The 12,751-nt window shown below is 40.8% G+C and overlaps 1 protein-coding gene across 1 annotated transcript in view; it reads right to left on the bottom strand.

Moving 5' to 3' along the window:
* Positions 1-12,751, bottom strand: part of Pde4b (phosphodiesterase 4B) — a 524,127-nt gene that overhangs the window by 424,730 nt on the left and 86,646 nt on the right. Inside the window, exon 2 of the mRNA XM_021199490.2 lies at positions 3,839-3,951. Within this exon, the coding sequence (XP_021055149.1) occupies positions 3,839-3,880 (42 nt within the window). The 5' untranslated portion in view covers positions 3,881-3,951. The remainder of the gene's footprint in view (positions 1-3,838; positions 3,952-12,751) is intronic.

Here is a 12,751-nt window from a genome sequence, read left to right as displayed (position 1 = left end):
TCTCTCTCTCTCTCTCTCTCTCTCTCTCTCTCTCTCCCCGTCTCTGTCTCTGTCTCTCTCTGTCTCTCTCTCTCCCTGTCTCTCTCTGTGTCTCTGTCTCTCTCGCTCTCTCTCTCTCAATTTGTTAAAAATGAAATTTGATAAATTGATAAGATATTTTAGCAATCAATTTATCATTTTGGTACATGCTAATAAACTATAAATAAATACGAAATTAGTGATTTTTAAAGCAAAAAAATTGCCTGTGTTAAGATATCAGAATGTTGGTAATGAGAGTCGGCTGGTTGTCCCTGTTCACATATACAAACCTCATGACTGGTAACGTTGCTGTTTTGTTATTACTGAAATATTCAAGAACTATGAGATAGAAGAGATGGACATTATGAAATCCTCAAGAGCCCTATTCAAGTCCATGCCTAATACCAACATGAATGGAATTCAAGTGTCAGGATAAAAGCATTATGACAGCACAGAAAAGACACTCATGCTTCCCATGTGATATCTCTGTGTGATGGTTCCCAGCACAGCTGGGAGTGGACATCCCAAATGGGTGTCTGCCTGATGCACTAGTTTTAGCAGTCCAAGGCAGAAGGTGCTGGCCCATCATCCAGACCAGGCTGCTCAGCCAATGATTATTTTGTTGCTCTGAAAATACCGCTCACACCAGAATAATTACAGAAGAGGACATAGGAGCCCCTGGAGCTGGAGTTACAGGTGGCTGTGAGTGGCCTGATAGGGGTGCTCGGAACCAAATTTGAGTCCTGTCTGGAAGAGGAGCAATCATTCTTAACTAACAGCCGTAGCTCCAGTCTCTTCAGTCTCTTATATTTTATCTTGAGGTAAGGTTTCACTGAGCTACCCAAGCTGCTCTTGAACTCAGTGCAAATCCAGGCTGGCCTTGAACTTGCCATCCTGCCCCAGCCTCTTGAGGGTTTGAGATTTCAGGCTCTTGGCATCAAAGCCAATGGGTAAAACCATATTCTGACGACAGAAATCTGGGCAAGAAAAGACAGGACAATTTTCAGGAACTCCAACCCCTGTACTTAGAAATAAGAACTGTATTTTCTTATATTTGAAAATAATTTTGAAATACCATCTAGGAATACCACGATAGGAAATTGACACAGTCTACAATCTTCCAGAGTGTGAAAGACTTTAGAATATGCAAGGGTCAGATTTAATGCCTAATAAGTGGTTGCATACATTGTAGGTCTAGTACTTACTGTATCTTGTGGGTGGTGTGTGTGTGTGTGTGTGTGTGTGTGTGTGTGTGTGCGTGCGAGAGAGAGAGAGAGAGAGAGAGAGAGAGAGAGAGAGAGAGAGAGAGAGAGAGCACGCTTAGAGACAGAGAAAAACACTTGGTTTGTGTGCGTCTTTCTTTAAAATACTTAAAAATTCCTGAAGAGACACAGGAAATACAAAATCTTAATGAAGAATAAATATGTAAGAACAAACTGAAGGCTGGAAAATTATATGTCCAGCATCAAATATGCATGTAAAGAAAAATCACAGTTTTCTAGAAGACAAAAACCTCAAACTGTTAAGAATCACTGTTGAAAGTAAAGAAATGAAGGCAGCATTCAGTTATACTGCCAGACACCAGGGCTTTCTGATTAAGTGCAGATTTTTCCCTCCTTTAGAAAAGTGAAACATTAGTAGTCAGGTGTCAGCAGCTCTGACTTGATTTTGAAATGCGACAAAGATACAGATTGGTCCCTGCCCTCTGATCTGACAATTTAGGTGTCTACCTTAGTTTTTTTCACTTTAGCAATTGCATTAGCAAGAATAATGACATTTAAACAGGAATATGAGGGGAATCTAAAAGTGGCTATTTTTTTCAAGTATTATTCATGCATAAGGTAAATTTAGGAAAAGTATGAATTTTGAACAGTAATATAAAATTGTGATTATCAGAAATAGCATTAAGATTAATGTTTCTTCCCCCAAAAGTTAGTTGGTCAATGAGTAGCGTGAAGCTGGTCAGAATTATGATGGCTAAAAATAGGAAAATCAGGCCAAATAACAAGTTCATCAATTGAGAAACGACCAAATTCAATTTTGAGGTTGTTAGTAGGTTGGGTAAAAGAGCAGTCTACAAACTATAAGTATAAATGCAGAATTTGGGGTAATGATAAATAGCTCTGGAAGTAATTATGACTGTTGTGAAAGTAATAGTGTTTTCAGAATTTAATTTAGTTTCTGAAAAGCTGTTTCATTACATTCTTTATGGCAATGTGTTTCACACTCAGAAAGGGCTTCTGAAACATGTTTTAATTCAAGAAATGACTTCAAAACAGTACATTTTAATTTGTTTGTAAGTTAGCATGACTCTGTAAGTGGGGTTTCAATGTAGATGTCTGCCTTTTGGTTCTATTACATACATGTATAAATGTGTGTGTGCATGCGTGCATGTGTGAGTGCATGCGTGCATGCGTGCACGCGTATGTGTGAGATAGACAGACACACAGACACACAGACAAACAGACAGATACACAAACACATAGACACAGACACAGGTACAGACACATGGAGAAAGAGAGATGTGCACATACGTCTTACATAATTTATATCTGTGTGTAAATGGAGTTATTACACTTCCCTCTTTTTTCACTTATACACACATTTCCAGGTTCTTCTTAGTCTTTAGCCATATTCCCCCCTCCTGTGACCTGTGGCTCCCTCCTCCCCTTTAATCTCTGTAGTCATAATTAATCACAGGTTCAGTAAATTGCATATAATTGCATCTTAAGTCACGTTTCACATACAAAGCAGTGAACATATACACTTGTGTGCATTTAAGACTCCTGTGTTACTGTCGCCTAATAAAGATCTAGCGCATGTTGAGTGAATGGAGACATAACTACAGTTATTCATACCTGCCTTCCCACAGCCCCAAGCAGAGCGTCTTGCCTGAAGTAAAGGTCTTTTCATTTGCTATTCCCCTTACTAAAACTTATTCCCCCAAATCTTTACAGCTCACCCCCACACTGCTCACTTGTCTTCTATGTCTTCTCCTTTCATGGTCCTTCCATAAATTCTCTGCCCTCACACACAATCACTCTTTGCTGTTCCAATCAATTTCTACATAGCCCTTAGCACAGATGGGATTGTTTTCTAATTTATTAACTTATTTCCACTTTCCCCCAGGAAAGCAAGGCCACAGTGGACAAAAACTTGTGCTATTTATTGCTGAATTTTCATCCAGAACCTAGACCTGTGTTTGATACACATTGTACATAGGGTTTATGTGGCATTGGGTAGATATTTAAATCACTGAATAAAAAGTTGATGAGTTAAGATAAATCAAAACATAACAAACTATATCTGACTTAGGGCAAAGGCTTAATGTAAAGGAACAGCCGTGATGGACATTCTGGCATCTTTTTGAGACAGTGTGATTAACAGTTCTGTGATGCGACCTGAAACACTTCAACTCTGATTAAACACTACGGTGAGGCTCATAAGCTGGCCTAAGGAGCAAGCACCTGTGAGCCTAGTGTGTGCGTCACAACCTTCTTAGTGCTAATGATTCTGACACAGGAAGTGATTTTCAGGAGTTTGCTGCAGGTGGCTAAAAGTATGGGAAAGCCATTCATGGTGGAGGCTGAAACACCGTGGAAAGATGAATCCGTAGCAAGAAGAGAATTATTCCTGCCGTCCATCTCACAGAATGCTGGATCAGGTACTAGTGATGTTTTTGTCATCAGAACATAAGTTCACAGAAAGGATGGCATGAGACACCCTTCTAGGCCTTGGCGTGGACCCCTGGAGAGGTTTACTTATTGAACAGAGTGCAGGAAGGTGGCAGCCATCCCTGCCAGTCCCTGCCACTACTTACATCATCTGCGGTCACTGCCATCACACTCCTACTCTTCTTCATTATAGAGGTGGGAAAGGGCTCCTCTGGGGATGTCTGGTGTTTGGTGCAGCTTTGCTGGTGGCAGGGTAGACCTACAGGAGGAAAAACACACATGAAGGGTCAGCTCTGTATCCATAGTTAAGTAAAAACATGATACATTCCTTCCACTGACACATGATGTGTGTGTGTGTGTGTGTGCGTGTGTGTGTGTGTACGAGCAAGCACCACATATTAGCAAGCTAAACATTACATTCTGAAAAGAGAGACTGAAAAAAAAAAAGCCAAGAAAATGGCACAAAGATATAAGAAGAGAATAAGAATAGGAGCTGACAATTATGCTCTCGGGTAACTAATGATTGGGAAGAATATGAAAATATTATACAACCAGATATGGCATACACACCTGAAATCCCAGCACTCAGAGGCTAAGGAAGATCTAGACCAGCCTGAACTACGAAGCAAAGACTTGTCTCAAAATATTAATAACAGTATATATTTGTATGAATCTTTCTAATTCAAAAAGTACTTTCCCACAAAAATATTTCATGGTATTCCTATAAGGTATAGAGCACTACTACCATGTTTTGGGGTTGGAGATGTAGCTTGGTGGTAAAGTGCTTATTTAGTAAGCACAAGAGTCTGGGCTTAGGTTCAAGCCCTGGAACTGAGGAAGTGGTAAAGGAGGAGAGAAAGGGGAAGGGAAAGAAAGTGAGAGAGAGAGAGAGAGAGAGAGAGAGAGAGAGAGAGAGAGAGAGAGAGAGAGAGAGAGAGAGAGAGAGAGAGCAGGAAGAGAGGGATCTGCTCGTGTCTTTTTGCCTATTGAGAGAACAGAGGTCAGAAAAATTATTTGGCTTCGGTAAAATAGTAAAACCATGTAAGATGTAGAATTTAAAGAATATAACTCCTTGGTACTTTACCCCCCAAAGCAGCCAAATACAAACACGGCACAAGAGGAGAAAATGTACACTTAGGGGAAGGCGATTTAATCTCAATCTTTACCACTAGTTCCACTCTTCACATGAAAATCGCACAAGCAGTACTGGACATAGCCAAGTTAAGCAATCGGTACTTGGAAAGAGTGGGACTTCCTGGCTCAGGTCCCATCAGGTCATTTGTGGTAGATGTGCTTCACTTGAAGATATTTATCTTCTGTAGGTCAGTGGAAGGAACACAGAACCCCAGTTTCACCAACATTTAAGGGTATACCTTGTTCCACAAGCTCCAGAGGAAAAGCAGTCACTGACTTACAAAGACTTCTGTAAGAGTCACGAAGTTAGAGTCCCATCTCACAAGAGATGACAAGAGAATACAAGGAATTCCGAGTCTGCAGAACTTAACCGGAAGCAGATGTGTTCAGAAAATAGAATCCAGGAAGTATCCATTACGAGACCCTGGCTTCAAAGCGCTGTGTACTGCTGCTGAGCTCAAGGGCCCCAGTGTGGTTATCACTATACATTTCATCTCTTAATATATGCTTGATATGAAAAGGTGGCTTCTCCTTCATGAAGATGTACCTAGATGAAAAGCTCGATGGGGCTGCAGCTGCGTGAGTAAGCATACTAAGTCACCCAGGAAACCAGAGTTGAATTCCTAACACATAATTGGACTACATTATGCAGGAGTTGCCAGTGACACTGTCAGTGCTGCTAGGAAGTGGGAGGAGCTTTGCCTTTGTAGGTGTGCAAGAGAGAAGACCCCACAGACACGTAGGTGTTTGATTCAATATACTGAAGGAAAGAATTTTCTTTGTCTACAGCAATATTACAAGCATGATGTTCTTCTCATACTGAGCAGCAAGCAGACGTTTAAAGTTTTGATTGTAGGGCAGCTGGAAGCTGAATAAAAGCAGGAAAGTAAAGGTCTCGCATCATTGAGTTTTGGTCAAGCTGATGCTTTGGTAAGCTATGATGCTTACCTGAAACAAACGAAAAGCTCCTACATTAAAACACCAGTTAACTGTGGGCCTAAATGCAGTATAAAAGGCTTGATAAATCTAAGTCTGTGAAAAACATGAACATAGAAAAGAATGTTAAAGGATGTTTAACATGTTAAATGTTAAAATGCTAACAGTGGGAACTGGCTGAGAGGTACAGTCTTTCTTGCTATTATATGATGAGGAAAGTATGTTTAATGGAGATAGTGCAGAGCAATATAGTTTCCAAAATATAAAAAAGAAAAACAGAACTATGATATATAAAAGACAAATAGATACATAGATAGATGTGAGATGACAGACTGATTAATAGGTAATGGGTAGATAAATAGACACAGATAACAGAAACATAATAAACAAGGTAGAGAGATGAAAGACAGATGGTCAATAGATGATAGATGGTTGACAAAAGGATAGGATAATTGATTAATAAGATTAGGTATATAGATGATAAATCTGAACTTGATATGTCAAGGTTGTAACATATATGGATGGAAATATGATTATAAAAAAAAACCCTTACAAATAGAAAGAAAGATAAAATGCTTGGGAAATGTTAAATCTTTTTGAGGAGCAAGAGAACTTTGGTAAGGCCTTCACTATGGAAATAAATTTTATGTGTTTGAATTATTTGAATGTTAGAGCTTAGAGCACAAATGCATGTACCTTTAACAATGAAGTCATCCTGGCAAGGGAAAAGCAAGATGGCAAATAACACAGCCGTCTACCCAATCATTTTTTTAAAAGCCAACATTATTTTTAGAGGCAAGCAGGAGAGACACAGGCTTTTGTGCTCGCGCCCGACTGTCCAGCTCCCGTCTTTCTCATTCAGGAAGGCTGCTCTGCGGAGATGGTGTCGGAGGTCTCTCTGGACTTCTGACTCAGGGATGACTTCAGCTTATGGAACAGCGTTACAGAGATAGACTCTGGAGGGCAGGAAGAGGTAGAGGCCCCTCCAGATTGGTCACAGTAAAACTCTGCTCTAAAACTCAGCTCCCACAGACTTCCCTCTGAGGGCAGAGCTGGGAGAAGCTTCCCCCTGGTGCGACTTTCAAAGACGCCCACCGCCCTCCCTTAGTACCTTGACCTCGACAGCTTTTGCAAACAGTACCTCAATTATCTCTCTTGTACTTCCCTTGGGAGTATAGTTGATTTCATTCTAGGGTCCTGACTGATAATATTTGCTCTCAATACTTTACATGGACTGGGAACATTTTTACTCCTCCTGTCCCCTTGTGCCTAGCCTAAGATGTCAATAAGCAGGCTCTCCACAAACACTGTTAAAGGAAAAAAAAAAAAATGAGCAAAATCTATCGCTACAGTGATTGTAGTTCTCTGAGAATGGCTCAGCAGTTTTGTCTCATACTGCTTTCAGAAAGTAGGAATGGTTTCCCATTCTCACTCACGAGTAGTGATTTTGATCCTATCCTGGATTCTGAGAACTGTAAGTATAGAAATATTATGAAGCATGTGGTGATCTGTTTATTGAGATACAAATATTATAGTGGAAGAATAACCTCAAATTGAGATAATCCAGCATGTTACTTATAATATTTGCTCCAAATCTGAGGCACGTGAAAACTTCAGTATCTTTCTAATTCACCCACTTTTGTTTATTACGCTAGTAAATGTATTAAAATATTCAAAATTGATCCCTTTAGTGTTCATTTATAACACTGGCCAAAATAAAAACATAAAGTATCACTCCATGTGTTCCACTTGGAAATGCCAGCTTATAATGAGAGGTGAAAACGTTTGCCTTTACGTAGTTAGACATTGTTATCAGTATACATCAATTGCAAGGAACAATGACTTTCCCTGTTACCTGAAGCTGGCACTCACACATGTCATATTGTTGTGGGGTGGTGGTTTCAGCTGTGTCTCCTTTAGGCTGACAGGGTTTGAGAATGAGTACACACAATTGTACTTCCATCATTTTGATTCCCATCGCCTCCTCTTACCTCCCTTGCCCTCTACCCTGTTCTCTTCCTCTTCTCCTATCGTCCTTGGCAAGGGTGATGGCACATGCCTGAAACCCCAGCTAGCGATTGGAAGGTGGAGGCAGGAGGATCAGATACCTATCAAGTCCAAGGAGGGCCAACCTAGACCCTATCTCAAATTCCTGTCTCAAACAACAAGAAAAATAAATAAACCTAAAGTACTTCTAAGAATTCCCAAGAGGATGATTAAAATTTTTCTATTTGTGAAAAAAAAAATTTTTTTTTTTTTGGTTTTTTTTCAAGACAGGGTTTCTCTGTATAGCCTTGGCTGTCCTGGAACTCACTTTGTAGACCAGGCTGGCCTCGAACTCAGAAATCTGCCTGCCTCTGCCTCCCAATTGCAGGGATTAAAGGCGTGCACCACCACGCAAAATGTTAAAATAACTTCTCTGTTCGGTTCACCATTTTAAAAGTCCTTTAAAACTTGTATATGTTCTTCACAGCATTCTGTGATCTATAGGGAATGGGGTACTGTTTGCATACCTAGCCTTTCCCCTGGGCATTTTCTCTACAGAGGCTCAAAGGGTACAGAGAACGAAGAAGTGCTGGATACCTAGCAGCACTGTGACTTTTACGTTGGAAGTTTGGTTGTTGTGATGAGTATGAGAAAGGACTGGAATTGGGGTAGACAATAACAGTCATTGTAAAAGCCCACACCACAGTCACACTTGACCAAGCCATACAGAAATGGGAGATGATGGTGCTATGCTGGGTTCAGAGAAATAGTACTTTTCCCAGATTAACTGTTATATTTGATTATGGAGATGCTAAGCAATAAGATTTTTGCTTCATTTGTTGGCTTATGTAACCTTGTAAATGTTGGCGCTGATGGAAATGAACTGGTTTTAATTTTACCCTGATACCGTTTTCCATGTGCAATGTCAAATCTATTTTCTGTACCCAGATGAAGCTCCCCAAGTCTATAACCCCAGCTTGTTGCTTTCCCTCACACCTCTCCTTTCTCCAGCTCAGCAGCTGGTGTGTAGAACTTACGGTGACAAGAGGGGATGTCCTTCACCAATCCCCCCCACTCCTCTCTTCCACATGGTGACAGAGCAGAATGAAGGCCGGGGGCAAAAAGTTCCTCTTTGACCCTTAGCTGGGCCCTTGACTGCAATCTTCCTTTAAGTGCCGCTGCTTTCCTGACAAGCCCCACTGTGCGTTCATGCCTTCTCTGATGACGTGGTGTGCAAACACTGGCTCTTCTCTGGGGGTGAGCAAGAGCTTTTGCACAAGGAAGAAATGACATGCCATCTTCTTGATCCTCATTTTAAAGCCTTACTGGAACATTCCCTTTCCTCAAAGTCTAACGGCATGATAGTGTAAGCACCAGCACTGGCTTAACCCAGGAGAGGAAAGAAGGGGGCAAGCTTCTTTGCAGCTATTTCATGATCCCCCTCTGTCTCCTCCCCTCTGTCCTCAGTCTCTCATTTCCTCGTGGAGCAGTCAAAAGCTCTTCTGTATACATGACCAATGAAGAAATAAGATATAGCAGGCTTAAAGCAGCATCTTTCAGCTTCCAGCAGAACACCAAAAACTCTGCTGTGTGATTCTAGGCTCAGACATCACAGACCACGTATCAGAGATTCTCTTCCTAGCTGGCTGCGTTTAAGCCCTGGAATGGGGCTCAGTCGTAGAAAACTAGAAGAGAGACATAGATAAGTAACTACTTTCTCCTCCCCCCGAGCACTCCCTCTAAGTGGGTGTAGAGTCGGTCCTATGATATCCTCTACCATAGTCTGGTGACCAGAGTCTGGCTTAGAGCCAGGTTTTGATGAGCCCCTCCTAGACTCTCGTTGCACCATCTGCTTTCTTCCCATAAGAAGCTAGCTGAGGAAGTGAGGGTGGGGAGGTGGGAGTGGGTGGGTGGGTGGAGGAACACCCTCATAGAACCAGGGGGAGGGATGAGGGGATAGGGAGTTTCAGGGGGGGGGGACTGGGAAAGGGGATAACATTTGAAATTTAAATAAAGAAAATATCCAATAAAAAAAAAGAAGCTAGCTGATTCTTACAATTAGCAAAACTTTGAGGTACCTAGTTGCTCCTCAATATTTTCATTATCTAAAAAATTTATAATCAGTACATTGCATTAAACTCTTCCATTTTGCTACCTGGAATAGAGTTTCCTTCACTTTACTGAAGACACCTCCACACCACTATCTAGACATGGGGTGATTCATTATCAGTAGACTAATAACTCACTTCTCTAACACTTCCTTACATTCCTTCCTGTCTTCACCCAGAGTGTGTTTAGAAGAGAGTTAAGGGGTTCGCCAGAGTGATGACTGGCATCAGCAGCTACTGGGACAGAGAGATGTTCCAGACTTCAACTGTGTATAGAACTAAGCCGATGTGGAGTGTCTTAGTGTTTCAGCTGCTATGGCTTCTTCTAGCTTAATGCCCCACACAGCGGTGTTTCATAATATCCATAGAGGAAATTATTTCCTCATGACATAAGAGCAATAAGAAAGCAAGAGCATGACCTTCTGTTGTTTCTTAACAACTCTGAAAACAAACAAACAAAATTAAATTAAAGAAAAAGAAATAAAACAAAAAAAATAAAAAGAAAGCCTTAGCTTTATAAAATAGTTGGCATGAAGTCTAGTAAAAAAAAAAAAAAAAAAAAAAAAAAAAAAAAAAAAAAAAAAAAGCTGATATCTAGCATAGTGTGAATGGGAGAAGGAACAGGGACACAGAGGACCTAAATATCCATCTTCTCTTACATCTCTAAGTTCTTCTAGGAATATTTGCATACTAAACCTAAGGCCATTGATCTCAAATACCAGAGAAAAGATTTGGAGCTTCATAACTGTAAAGTTTATTAATCTAATGGAATTCCCAGTAACTAGTGAAAATAAATACAAACTATAAAACCAGTCCTCAAATAGGAAAGTCTTAGGATAAGTTTGCACTAAAATCCTCCTTTGAATTTTCATCTACTGGTCATTCTAAAATTACTGTGTCTGATCGCTGCTGCTTTCCAGTTAACTATGGCAGAGACAAACAAATAGACAAGTGTGCCTGCTCTTATAAAATGTTTGGTGTGTGATGATGTCATATGAATGGTTGGTGTGAGACGATGTCATTATTTACAAGGAATTTAAATCCTTGACAGTCTGAGTGTCATATCTCAATATTCTTGAGGATGAAGCAAGAGGACTACTGAACATTCACTGCAGTGGGGCTGCTAAAAAGTACCAGGCCATCCAGGGCTGTGCAGCAAAGCCCTGTCTCAAAGCGACAAGAAACCGTTTACAGTAGCTTATAATGTATACCCCCTATTTAGAAGTAAGATTCTTTTTGGAGTAAATCCATCTTGCTCAATCAGGAATAGCCATCAGGGATTTTTGAGATTAAGCACTAAAAATTCTTATGATAAGAATTAAAATTATTAGCTGTGCCTTAGGAAGTTATTAGTAGCAGCGATGACAGCATGCTTTAATGGTGTCTGGAAGCAAAGAAGCTGTGTTAACTGGGGCTCTGGGCAAGCCCATCTCATGAACAAACATTTAAAAGCAAATTCTGCCATAAAGTGTTTTCTTTGTAAATTATTGGTCGGTTACAATCTTGAAATCAATGCTCATGTTGACATAAAGGAATCTTTAGTACACAGTTTATGTGGCTGGCTGTTCATTTCCAGGAATAACAGGGCAGAGAGAAAGTGACTCATTGGTCCCATGCTTCTTCTTGCATCAATTATAGTTAATGGATTTCTTAGAGAATTTTCTGTGCAGGAAATGCTAAGTAGGAAAGCTTTAAGGAATTGATTTTCTTCCTCTATTCTGTGAAAAAATAAACTAGTACCACTTGCTAATATTTTATATATTAAAATAATATAATCACATGAATTTTCTCTTAAGTTATGCAGGTTAAAAGCTAAGCCTATTGTTTAGTCAGTTTCCCATTGTGACAGGATGCCTGAGGTAGACAACTTATAAAGAGGAGTTATGTTGGTTTTCAGTTTTAGAGGTTTAAGTCTCACTGACACGTGGTTGTATTACTTTGAGACTACAGTATCTTAGGACATCATGGCAGGCAGTTGATGGAGGATAGATTAGCCTCACAGTGGCCAGGAAGCAATGGGAGAGAAGGAAGGGCTGAGATCTCGGTCTTCCAGCCACGGGCCTACCTTCAGTGGAATCGCATCCTCTAACTGGGTTCTACCTCTTAATGATTTCATCATCTCCCAGTAGTACCACAGACCAGAGACCAGGCTTTAACACATGAGCCTTTGGCTAAATGGTTCAGATCCAAATTGGAGCATTCTGCCCTTTTCCCTCAAAGCTCCCTCTCTATCTCACACTGAAATGTGTGTTGTTCAAGCATCTCCCATCGGCCCAAATGTTTTAACAGTTCCAACATCACTCAACTGTCCAAGTCCAAATTCTTTTCTGATACTCAAGGTGACCCAGCTGGAAACCCCTATAAAAACATCTTACATAATTTCAACAAACGGTGGCATGGAACTTTCTTTTTTCCATTCCTAAAGGGGTAGAGTGAAAATGTAGAAGGAAAGCAGGCCCAAAACTTGGCACAACAAAATTTTAAACCTTCTAGTTCAGCATCAACCATCCAGGGCAGATGGTGACGTGACCTGAGTACCCTCTGGGCCTGGCCCTGCTTAAAGCCTACAGTTTTTCTTAGGTATTCCTTTTGATTGTCATTTCTTGCTGTGTGAAACCGCCACTGCAGCATCTGTCTCAGACATCACTTTGCCCTTGACTGTAGGAACGCCCACCCTGTCGCACACTCCCTAGCTTCCCGAACCTCCTTTTATAACTTCCATGACCCATGACTCTTACACTCGGTGTGCCTGAGGATCACTACGCCAGCATCATAGGGAGAAGGTCAGGGTCTGCTGCTGCAAGATCTTTGCTTACACCATAGCTACAGAGGCCTCTGGGTGCCACTAGAGCTATTATGAAAGAAAAAGAAAAGAGGAGAGGGGAGGGGAGGGGA

This window comes from Mus pahari, chromosome 6 (assembly GCF_900095145.1).
Source record: "Mus pahari chromosome 6, PAHARI_EIJ_v1.1, whole genome shotgun sequence".
NCBI lineage: Eukaryota > Metazoa > Chordata > Mammalia > Rodentia > Muridae > Mus > Mus pahari.
This window is presented reverse-complemented; position numbering and strand designations above follow the sequence as displayed.